The sequence below is a fragment of the Bos grunniens genome, chromosome 18, assembly GCF_055505025.1.
Source record: "Bos grunniens cultivar Pamir isolate PY7600 chromosome 18, Bosgru_T2T1.0, whole genome shotgun sequence".
Classification (NCBI taxonomy): domain Eukaryota; kingdom Metazoa; phylum Chordata; class Mammalia; order Artiodactyla; family Bovidae; genus Bos; species Bos grunniens.
This window is the reverse complement of record NC_141182.1, coordinates 56,546,479-56,557,426: the sequence shown is the minus strand read 5'-3', so window position 1 is coordinate 56,557,426 and position 10,948 is coordinate 56,546,479. Positions and strand designations below refer to the sequence as shown.

The 10,948-nt window shown below is 59.4% G+C and overlaps 1 protein-coding gene and 1 long non-coding RNA gene across 4 annotated transcripts; one reads left to right on the top strand and one right to left on the bottom strand.

The window, feature by feature from the left end:
• The first annotated feature begins 610 nt into the window (after window positions 1-610).
• Window positions 611-10,911, top strand: IL4I1 (interleukin 4 induced 1). Of its 3 annotated transcripts, none has more exons than XM_086353698.1 (8): window positions 611-750; window positions 2,438-2,643; window positions 6,206-6,444; window positions 7,101-7,213; window positions 7,774-7,975; window positions 8,998-9,066; window positions 9,426-9,562; window positions 9,932-10,911. In XM_086353698.1, the coding sequence occupies exons 2-8, from the start codon at window positions 2,607-2,609 to the stop codon at window positions 10,893-10,895; spliced, it is 1,761 nt and encodes a 586-aa protein (XP_086209824.1). In that variant the 5' UTR covers window positions 611-750; window positions 2,438-2,606; the 3' UTR covers window positions 10,896-10,911. The 3 variants fall into 3 exon arrangements, with proteins under 3 accessions (XP_086209824.1, XP_086209825.1, XP_086209826.1); XM_086353700.1 differs by lacking the exons at window positions 611-750; window positions 2,438-2,643 and adding exons at window positions 5,678-5,866; window positions 6,067-6,107; XM_086353699.1 differs by lacking the exons at window positions 611-750; window positions 2,438-2,643 and adding an exon at window positions 5,440-6,107.
• Window positions 1,270-9,593, bottom strand: LOC147354263 (uncharacterized). Its single transcript, XR_015146301.1, has 4 exons — window positions 9,432-9,593; window positions 2,907-2,953; window positions 1,739-1,891; window positions 1,270-1,500 (listed from the first exon to the last, which is right to left on the bottom strand). It is a non-coding gene; the product is annotated as an uncharacterized LOC147354263 (long non-coding RNA).
• Window positions 10,912-10,948: the final 37 nt, after the last annotated feature.

The window sequence follows — 10,948 nt, the reverse complement described above, 5'->3', positions numbered from 1 at the left end:
TCCCTGCCTACCCGTGAGGTCATCCTGGCAGGGGCCACATAGTCATGATAAGAAAAACAAATTTCTTTGAGCCTGCATTTTCAGTGCATAGCATATACCTGTTACTTGGCATGTTAAACATAAGTGAAGCTTAATTGCTTTCTTAGTTTTTTAGGTTGTTTGTTTTTTTTTTTAATCAGAGTTTCCTGGCTGTCAGTGATGGAAAGATTGAAAGACTTTGCCTTTCGATACGGGGGTGTGGGTTCAGTCCATTGTGGGCAGCTAAGATGCCACACGCCTTGCAGCCTAAAAACCAAAATGTAGAACAGAAGCAACATGGTAACAAAAACTTTAAAATTGCTTCATGTCAAAAAATCTTTAAAAAGACTGTAGTTCTAATAATTTCCTCCCACACCCCGAGGGGTCTCGCGCACAAAGCTTTTGAAGAACGCAGGTGGTTGTAATAAGTTGGCACGACAGCCATGCAGGAGGGGTGGTCCTGGTACTCAGGCACCATGGGGAGAATGGCCCCCAACGGCTTCCTGGGGGACCAGGGAGTCCACAGGATTGCAACAGGGCCAGCCGCTGTGACTGGATGCCACCCTGTGATGCCGGCTTCATTGTAACTGCAGTTTCCCTTTCCAGGAAGAAAACACACAGATGCGTTTCCCTGTCAGTGCAGACACAGTGCAGGCTTCTTAAGTTCCTCTTCATTCATTAACATGAAGACAAGTGTGGTGACTAAATTTGGAGTCAGAGGCTTTTAAAAAGGTGAATCTCTCTTCTCAGTAAGTGGTTACAGCATTTCTTCCCCCTATTTAGGGAGAAGAGTAGCAGCTGGGGGTTTATGGTTATGACTGTTCATCTCCCAAGACGCCCTCAAACAGCTTACGGCCCATCCCCTTCCCCGGGAGAACGCCCCTGCCTCCTCTGGCACCGCCGGGCATCAAAAAGTCAGTGTTTGAAACATTTCCTGAGGGACAGCAGCCTTGATCTCCAGCAGGAGGTTGAAACATGATCCCCAAGCAGTGGCGTCCCGGCCAGTGTTTTAGCAGCTGGTCCTCCAGGGTCAGAGGTGGCACGTGCCCATTTCCACGGTGTGAATTCTCCCACTGTGGATGATTTCAAGCCACCAGGATGAAGTTGGCAAACACGAATTTGGGAAATGGATGCACACTGTGTAGATAGAACCAGTTTACCTGGAGAGTATATGTGTAATAGTAAAAGGTAATCAAATACTTAAGGGATGGGATTTGAGTTTTACCCTTGTTTTTAATAAGACTCATTGTAAATATTTTCATCTTTTAATAATGGTTCACAAACCAAAACTGCAAAGAGATCTGCAAATTAAATAGTTCTCGTGAAAAGGTGTGAGCTGGCTCCGGCACACCACTGCTCCCGAGGTTTTCAGTCAACCTTGAAATTGCCTGGGTGCTTTGAAAATCTGCCCTCCTGGGACTTTCTCAGATTCTGCTTCTGCTGCAGGAGCCACAGGTTCAATCCCTGGTCAGGGAAGTTGAGCTGGTGCACAACACAGCCAAAAAAAGCCTCAGTCTTCCTTCAGACCAGCGGCTCTCTGCAGAACGTCCCAGGAACGAGTTGCCTCACCCTCACAAGTCAGGTCTGCTCATGGACACCACCCAGACCTAACTGTCCCGAGCCACCCCTGGGCCTGTCTGTCCCACAGCCCTCACACACCTCAGCCCTGGTCCCTTTCTTTGGACTCCAGTGCCTCACCTGGGCACTGCCCACACCTCACCTCAGACCCATCCTGGTTCAGACGTCCAGAAATGTCCTTGAAGCAGTGATCAGATCTGGTGGGCTTCTCTCCCAGGCTCAGGCCAAGCCTGGGGTCTCATCAGATCCCCCCAACTCTCCCAGTTCTAGGAACACAGACCCCAAATCCACTAAGCTGAAAGTGACAATTAATGACAAGGATAGTATCACTCAGATGCAGTGTGGGCTCTTTGAATGTTGATTCAAACTGTTGTTTTAAAAAAAACAAACATGTTTTGAGTCAATCAGGGAAGTATAAGCATTGGTTTTATGTCATTTTTTAATGTGATGATAATACTGGAATTTTAGTAAACATTAATGCATATCTTTCAGAGCAGAGGTTGGCAAACTATGGCCCCACTTCCTGTTTCTGCAAATAAAGTTTTATTGAAACCCAACCCAGCCACACCCATCCATTTACATGTGACTGTGGAAGGATGGAGTTGAGTAGGCCAGGCAGAGACCACGGGGCCCCCAAAGCTTCAAATGTTTATAGAAAAAGTTTGCCAATCCCTGTCTTAAAGAAACACTCTCAAGCATTTACCTCCAAAGAGACAGTAATGTCAAAGTAATCCAGTGGGGGAGGGAGAGAGTGTAAATGAAATAAGACTAGGCGGTGATCAAGGCACCTGGCTTCATCATCCTAGTCTCTCTATTTTTTGAAATTTCTCATAACAAAAAGCTTTCGAGACAGGAGGGCCTACGCTCCACAGCCTCCCAGCTGCTCCAGCCCCACACCAGGACCCTGGCATCTCCAGTCTAACAGGGGAAACAGGACAGAGCCAGAGCCACTCACCCCGGTTTCACCCTCACCCGACGATGACATCCGTCCCGGGCTAACCAGAAAGGCCATGGGCACTGAGAGAGCCTGCCAGAGCCAGCCATGCAGTGAGTGCCCCCACAGTAGCCCTGGGGTTCTGGAAACCAGGGAAGGAGGGGCGGGGCGCCCTAGGGGAAGGGACCTCAGGTAAGTCTGTCTGCCTTCCACTCTATGTGCCCCCTGCCCCTCCAGGTCAGGACCCCTGACTCCCTCCTGGGGCCCTTGGCATCCCCCGAGTTGGCCCTGCCCTCCTCTGAGACATGGTGGAAGTTCTAATACTGACTGTGCAGGGTCTTGGGCTTCCCTGGTGGCTCAGTGGTAAAGAACGTACCTGCCAATGCAGAAGATGCAGGTTCAACCCCTGGTTGGGAAGATCCCCTGGAGAAGGAAATGACAACCCAGTTGAGTATTCTTGCCTGGGAAATCCCATGCACGGAGGAGCCTGGCAGGCTGTAGTCCATGTGGTCTCAGAGAGTCAGAATGACTGAGCAACTAAAGAACAACTCGGGGTCTTTGTTGACCCAGAGGAAAGAACATATGTGAGGGTCTAGCCCTGTCCCCCGCCCATCACTGTGGCCACCATCACTGTTAGCTGTCCTGAGGGGCCATGGAGGCTCCTGGGGGGCGAGAGCCAGGTCTCTGGCTGCTCTGGAGGTGACCTAAACCCGTTAGAACTGTCATCAAGGTTCCAGAAGCAAGTCAAATAAGGTAGGGCTTTCTCCCAAAAGACAATTTTTATCTGAGAGGGTTGACATTGTTTTTAGAAACACCAAAAGCACCTCCAAATCAACTGAAGCAACCGGTACTGGATTTGGTGGGCGGCCTGGTGCGTCTTGTGTCTCCTGCTCACAAGCTTTGGAAACCCAAGCTAACCTAACCCCCATTTTCCTGCCCCTAATTCTCACCCCGAAATCAACCCTAACACCGATCTCTTTGATATTATCAGGAATGACTCTGAGAGGTCCCGTTTCTACCCAAGCAATCCCCAAAAGACTCACAATCTCTTGACCCCAAAGTAACCTGTTCGATCGACTTTTCCTCCTGCCAGGTGTTTCCTGGACCACATCTGGCTGCTCTTGGGCGTTTCACCCAACATCATCCAAGCCCTAGCCCAGTGCTTCCCCCCAGCCTGGGAATGCAGACATCGGTGGGGGTTAAGCCTTGAGGGGCAAAGTGCTGCTGGCATCCAGAGGCCAGTGGTACTCCTCTCACATCCTGCAGTGCATGGGACCACCCCACAAAGATGATCCCAATGGCCGGCGCGCCCCCAGTCCACGAACCTGAGCTAATAACCAAGTGGTTAAGAACACCGCCTGGACACGCCCAGACATGCCCTGGAGCCCCTTGGCTCCACTGCCTCCACCCTTTCTGTGTCCCTGTTCTTGCCACTTCCTTTGTGGGGCCATCGCTGTGCTGTTTGGCCGTAGAGCAGAGGGGCCTCTGGGCAGGGCACGGGGACCTGAGGTCAGCTGGACTCCCAGCTCTGCGGTTCCCCACGGGGGCCCCCAGTGCAAATGCCCACCCCCGCCCTGCCGGGACAAGCCAGTTCCCTCCCTCAGAGGGCCTGACCAGGTGCCGCTCCCACCCTCCAGGCACTGAAGGGAGCTGGTGGGCTCTGCGACGGGAAGGCCTGCCAGTTCTGGGGCCTTGGGCAGGTCCGGGGGCGCTCCCCGGTCCCTCTGAGCCTCAGATTTCTCCTCTGTCCAGTGCAAAGCTCTGATCACAGACCGGCTCAGAGAGGGGAGAGTCCCTCTTGCTGCCAGTCTCTGCTGACTCGCCCTTGGCTTTGTCTCCAAGGCTCTGTCCAGTTCACTGATTCTGTTTCCTTCTTGGCCACGTCTCTCCACCCACCCGTTTCAGATGCCTTCTGACTCACTCTGCGCACTCCCCAATTCCCTACCTCCACCAGACCACATCCCTCTTTGATTTAAGGTTTGGGTTTTCCCATCAGCTGAAAGGACCCGCTGCCCTCTGCCTTTCCTCCTCACCACCCGCCCGCCTGGTGCTCTCTCCTCCAACCCCAAGAAAAGTCCCCACAATCGCCTCTCCACACCCCCCCACCCCTTCAAGGGACCCATCGTACATCCCTTGGCTAAAGCCCTGAAGCCGTGAGCCAGGTGGGGGTTCCTTGGAGGCAGGTCAGCCTCTTCTCCCTGCCTGCAGCTCACCTCTCAGGAGAAGAGCACCCACAGGCAGCGAGTGGCGATGGCCAAAGGCAGGGACAGGCAGAAGAACCCGAGCGGTTTCTCTGAGGTCGCCCCCACCCCCACGCCCTGGCCTGAGTGAAGCGTCACAGTGGTTCCCAGTGCAGGCACAGGGAGCACTCCCAGTGCAGGGCTGGGGTTTAGGGGTCTTCACTGAATCCCCCTGGGCTCCCCCTGGGCAGCACTCATTGGTATTTCCTAAGAAGCAGCTTTTAGTCCTGACCCCAGGGGCTGTTCCTGGCCCCGACCTGGATTCACTGCCTGTTCCCACCAGTGCCGCAGTGGCCTCCACTTGACAGATGCAGGCCCGAGCCACAAAGAAGGGAAGGCCTTCCCCGAGTGTCCGCTGGCAGGTGCCGGGCTCGGGACCCGGGCAGGCTTGCCCAGAGCTCTCCCTGCTGCCCACGGGTCCCCCTGCTGTGCCCATTTCACTGAGCAGGAAACTGAGGTTCAGAGCGGCCACATGGATGGGAGGGGAGCCAGTGAGGACCCTCCAGGGCACCAAGATGGCTGACACCCAGGAGGACTCAGGACAGGACTCAGCTGTCCCTGGGAGCATGCTGCCTCAAGGCCAGAAACGCACCCGCCCCCACCCCCGCTTTGAGAAGGAGGCAGAACAGAGGGCAGGCACAGGGGCCAGCTCAGGGGGACCAGGGGCTCAGAGCGGGCCGGGGGCAGCCCCCGCACTCAGCACGGTCACCTGAGCGTGTACTTGCAGCCGCCCAGCTGCCCCTGAACTATTTGGGGCAAGAGGAAGAAAACAGATTGATGTGCTCCCCCCACCCCCGACTCGCTCCAGCCTTGAGTAGATTCTGAGCATCTGACCGGCAGCCCAGGAACGGAGTTTCATTTCCCACAGCTGGGTTTCCCAAAAGGGAGGGGAGGGCGGGGTGCCGCTGGGTTTAAGGCCAGCGAGGGGGACACGGTGGCAGGCAGATGAGCAGAGGGGCCGGAGGAGAGAGGGGTGCGCCTTGGAGCCCGAGGTGGCGAGGAGGCTGCGGACAGACGGGGCCCCACAGACCCAGACGGGGGACGGGGAGACAGGGCTAGCCGGGCAGAGGCGGGAGTAGCAAGGAGACCAGAGGAGGTGAGACAGAACGCACAGAGAAGAGACAGGCAGGGCAGGAGAGCGGCGCTGGGCAGGGGCCAGGAGCCGGCCAGCCCAGGGTTAGGGGACGCACACGGCCCTAGGGGCGAGGGCTGAGGTGGGAGCCGGCAGCCCCCAGCGGGCCAGGCTTGGGGGACGCAGGCTCCTGTCACAGTGGCCTTGCTTCCCCTCCGACCCAGACACATCTCCAACCCAGACACGAGAGTCATGGACCCCTTGGGTAAGTCAGGAGGGGAGGGGGCAGAACCTGCTTTGCTCCAGCAGCCCCTGTCCACACACCTGCCGACCTGCCCACTGACCCTGTCCTCCTGCCCCCAGCCTGGCGCCTCCTCGCCCTGGTCCCCGTCTTCCTCAGCCTGGCGGCCTCCCTGGACTGGCAGACGGCCCACATCTATGACCCCTTCGAGAAATGCATGCACGACCCAGACTACGAGCAGCTGCTCAAAGTCGTGACCTTGGGCCTCAATCGGACCTTGAAGCCCCGGAGGGTGGTTGTGGTTGGTGCAGGCGTGGCCGGGTTGGTGGCCGCCAAGGTGCTCAGCGATGCTGGACACAAGGTGAGAAGTGATGCTGGAGGTCTACTTCGAGTCTTTCCTGCTGCAGCTGGGAGTCCTGGGTGGAGGGGTGGGGATGACGGGGGGAGGGGAGAGGGATTTCTGCTTTCCTTGTGGTCTGGGGGTCGGGGGCCTGGAACCCTCTGCAGTAACATGAAACCCAGAGAGACTGCGCGTGTCTGCGCTGAGACCTTTCACTTCCCCTGCCCCACTCTCATCCTAGAATGAAGTCCCTGGAAACCTCCGCCCAGCTCCTGGGGGGGATTTGTGTTGGTGGAGAGGGAGGGCAAGTCCAGACAGGGGAAGTGCCCCCTGAAGTCGCACCACTGTCCCCCTCACTGAATCCAAGAATGAGTATGGGCCGGGCCAATGGCTTTAGTCTGCACAGGGAATCTCCCTACTCCCTAAGCTGGGAAGTCCCTCTGAAATCTGCCCAGCAGCCTTCCTGCTGAGTCTGGAAACCAACCGTCACACTGTACATGTTCACTGTGACTTTCTGTTCTCCTGCCAGCCCCTCACCTCCCCATAAAAAAGGGTCCTTCTCTGGTTTCCGTCTATGCTGCTGTGGGGATGGAAGGCGGGGTGCAGGGGGGCTGCCGCAGGGTGGAGATGGGGGCCAGTGGGAAGAGCTGGAAGACCTGCTTGCCGCCTCTCCCCAGGTCACCATCCTGGAGGCAGACAGCAGGATTGGGGGCCGCATCCTCACCTACCGCGACCGGAAGACAGGCTGGATTGGGGAACTGGGGGCCATGCGGATGCCCAGCTCACACAGGTGAGGCCGGGCCTGGCAGCCAAGCAGGTGCGAGGCCACCCCAGCCCCGAGCCAAGGCTCAGTGGGATGCTCGGCTCCATCACTGCTCCAAAGCCAGCACAGACCAACCCGGACCCTAAACTTGCCGCCCTGGTCAAGTCAGGCCTAGACTCCGCCCCCAAATCTGGCCTCCCGCCTCTAGCCCCACCACCGCACCCCTGAAGCGCCCAGGCCACCGTGTCCAGCCCTTGCAGACCCCCAGCTCTGTCGTCCCCGACCCTGGTCCTTTCCCCACCCCCAGCTCCCACCCCCATCCAGCCCACTCTGTCACTATCCCACTTCACCCCCAGTGAAAGCAAGCCCTGAACTCCCGCTCCAAACCCTAACCCTCTGCCTTCCAGCCTTGTTCCCATTTCAGTCCCTGGCACCGAGGACCCCCAATCTAGCCCTGCCCCAGGCTCATGCCCATCCCTAAACCCCAAAACCAGCTGCCCCGCCTACGCCCTTCCCTTCTCCAAGCCCTGCTGGGGAGAGGGGTCCCCGCCCCCGCCCGACTCTCACAGGCACCTCCACCCCCTCAGGATCCTCCATGAGCTCTGCAAGAGCCTGGGCCTCAACCTGACCAAATTCACCCAGTACGACGAGAACACGTGGACAGAGGTGAACGAGGTGAAGCTGCGTAACTACGTGGTGGAGAAAATGCCTGAGAAGCTAGGCTACAAGCTGAACCCCAAGGAGAAGGGCCGCTCACCCGAAGAAATCTACCAGATGGCTCTCAACAGGGTAGGCGCATCCGCGAGCCCTGCAGCCCCGTTCCCCTGCCCCGTCCTCCCAGGCCCACATTCCTCCTCCTGACCTGGCTGCCGTTTCCCCATTCCTCATTCCTTCTGGTCTCCCGTCACTGGCTCTTCCGTCTTTAGGTTCCCCTTAATTACTGCTGATCCCCATCTCCCATCCCCTTCTCAGTGGCCTGGACCACCTCAAGGGTGGGCACTTAGTGGAGGTCTTTTCTGTGCCCTGGCACTGCCCAGTTTAGGGAGTCCAGGAAAACATGAGGGGAAGGGTGAGTGTGAGTGAAGGGACACCTTCGGGGAGTTCCCTGGCCACCTGGGAGAAGCCAGGTGGACAGAGAGGGCTGAAATCAGAGGGGCAGGAGGCTTCCAGGATGGGAACAGAGCGGTGAACGATGGCCACTCAGGTGCCCTGCAGAGATGATATGGGGGAGCAGGAGCAGGGGCGCGGAGGTGGGGGGCCAGAGGGCGGTCTGGGCACGGGACACTGAGCTGTAGACCAGAGCTGCCCTAAGGGATGGTGACCAAGGGCCTGGCAGCCGCCTTGAACGCCAGGCCGAGGGCTGGAACTCTGTGGCTGCAGGCGCTGGGGAGCCACGGGAAGGCTGGGCTAGGGGAGGTGCCAAGAATAACTCCCCGGGAGGAGTCATGCCCTGTCAGGGCTGATGGCTGACTCGGCTTCTGTCTGGATGCACGGCGATCCAGATGACAAATAATTACTGGGCACCAGAAGGACACAGGGCCGACTGAGACCGGCTCCATCCCTGCCTGTGAGGGGCTGAGAGCTGGACGGGCAGGCAGAATAACACCCAACCAGGGCTGTGTGACGCTGTGACTCGGAAAGACTTCCCAGGGGGAGACACTGAGTTGCAGTGGAGGGCAGAGCTGAGGGCACAGCATGGGTCACGTCCTGGGAGCTCGAATGAGAGCAGTAAATGGGCGGCCGTGGGCAAGAGAGGTGGGCAGGGCCTCCCAGGTCCTGTCCCCACAGCTCAGCAGCTTGTCCCACCACAGGCCATCAAAGACCTCCGGACACTGGGCTGCAAGAAGGCAATGATGAAGTTTGAAAGGCACACGCTCCTGGTGAGTGGGGGCCTCCGTGTCGCTATCTGAGCGGGAGTCGGACAAGGAGGGTGCTCCTGGGGCTTAGGCGCCGACGGAGTCAGAAGGCAGGAACCGGGGATGCCGGGTTTGGGCTTGCCACTACCTCCTTTCCTGACGAGGCTGGACACGCCCCTCTCTGGGCTTTGGTTTCCTTCATCTGTCACAAGAGGAGGGACCGTATCGCCAAGGTCCGGGGGACCGTATCGCCAAGGTCCAGGGAACCGACACAAAGCGAGAGGCTCCGCGGGAAGCGCCCCCCTCCCCCGCCCCCCGGGAGTAGGGACGGAGCTGGTCGGCCTGGCCTGCCTGGGCCCTGACGCGGGCCGCGCCGTCCCCAGGAATACCTCCTTGGGGAGGGGAACCTGAGCCAGCCGGCCGTGCGGCTCCTAGGAGACGTGATGTCCAAGGACGGCTTCTTCTATCTCAGCTTCGCCGAGGCCCTGCGGGCCCACAGCTGCCTCAGCGACCGGCTCCGGTGAGACTGCGGGGCGGATCCGGGCGGCCACAAGTGGGCGGGGCATGTGGATGGGGCGGGGCCGGGACAAGGGGCGGGGAGACACGCTAGGCCCCGCCTGCACTCTCCCTGCGTCCGGGGTCCTCTGGAGGAAGGAAGGTTCCCGGAGAGGGGCGTGGTCCAGAGGGGCCGAGACGGCGTGTCCGGGTCACATCGCTCTACCTCCCGGCCTCGAGGGACGTCTGGGACGGGCGAGGGGGGCGGTGGACGAGGAGGCGGGGAATTAGAGGGAACCGGCAGGTGAGACCTGAAACGTGTAGCTCCCCGGGATGGGGGCCGCTGGGGAGGGGCGGGGCCCCAGAGCCCATCACACTCGCGCCCTGCCCGCAGGTACAGCCGCATCGTGGGCGGCTGGGACCTGCTGCCGCGCGCGCTGCTGAGCTCGCTGTCGGGGCCGGTGCTGCTGCACGCGCCCGTCGTGGCGATTAAGCAGGGCACGCACGAGGTGAAAGTGCACATCAAGCCCTCGCGCCGGACCCGGAACCTGAAGTCCATGATGGCCGACGTGGTGCTGCTGACTGTGAGCGGGCCGGCACTGCAGCGCATCGCCTTCACTCCGCCGCTGACGCGCAGGCGGCAGGAGGCGGTGCGCGGGCTGCACTACGTGCCGGCCACCAAGGTGTTCCTGAGCTTCCGCCGGCCCTTCTGGCACGACGAACACATCGAGGGCGGCCACTCGAGCACCGACCGCCCGTCACGGGTGATCTTTTACCCGGCGCCGGGCGACGGCGCGCTGCTGCTTGCCTCGTACACGTGGTCGGACGCGGCGGCCCCGTTCGCCGGCCGGAGCCTGGCTGAATCGCTGCGCTTGGCGCTCGACGACGTGGCGGCGCTGCACGGGCCCATCGCGTACCGACTTTGGGACGGCACCGGTATCATCAAGCGCTGGGCGGAGGACCCGCACAGCCAGGGCGGCTTCGTGGTGCAGCCGCCGACACTCTTTCAAACCGACAAGGACGAGGGGCGGGAGTACGATTGGTCGGTGCCCTACGGCCGCATCTACTTCGCCGGGGAGCACACGGCCTACCCGCACGGTTGGGTGGAGACGGCAGTCAAGTCGGCGCTGCGGGCCGCAATCTTGATCAACAGTCGGATCTCCGGCTCTGGCTCTAGCAGCAGCCTGAAGGAGCCCCGGATTGTCAACAAGGTGGGGCATGGGCACCTGACGCCCTCCCACCACCAGCACCACCACCACCACCACAGGTGCCCCTTCGAAAGTGGGCAGGGCACCCACTCTCCAGCCTCACATGCGGTAACCGACGCGCACTCGACCCTAAAGAAGAGCCAGTATTAAAGTACTTTTGGAATCAGCCGTGTGGTCCCGCCCCTTCCCTCGCTCAGTCGTTT

Bases quoted from the DNA above. Each gene is read 5' to 3' on its own strand.
- IL4I1 (XM_086353698.1), top strand. From the start codon at position 2,607: ATGGGCACTGAGAGAGCCTGCCAGAGCCAGCCATGCA. The intron at 2,644-6,205 runs GTGAGTGCCCCC...TCCTGCCCCCAG, and splicing joins CTGCCAGAGCCAGCCATGCA to CCTGGCGCCTCCTCGCCCTG. The intron at 9,563-9,931 runs GTGAGACTGCGG...CCCTGCCCGCAG, and splicing joins TGCCTCAGCGACCGGCTCCG to GTACAGCCGCATCGTGGGCG.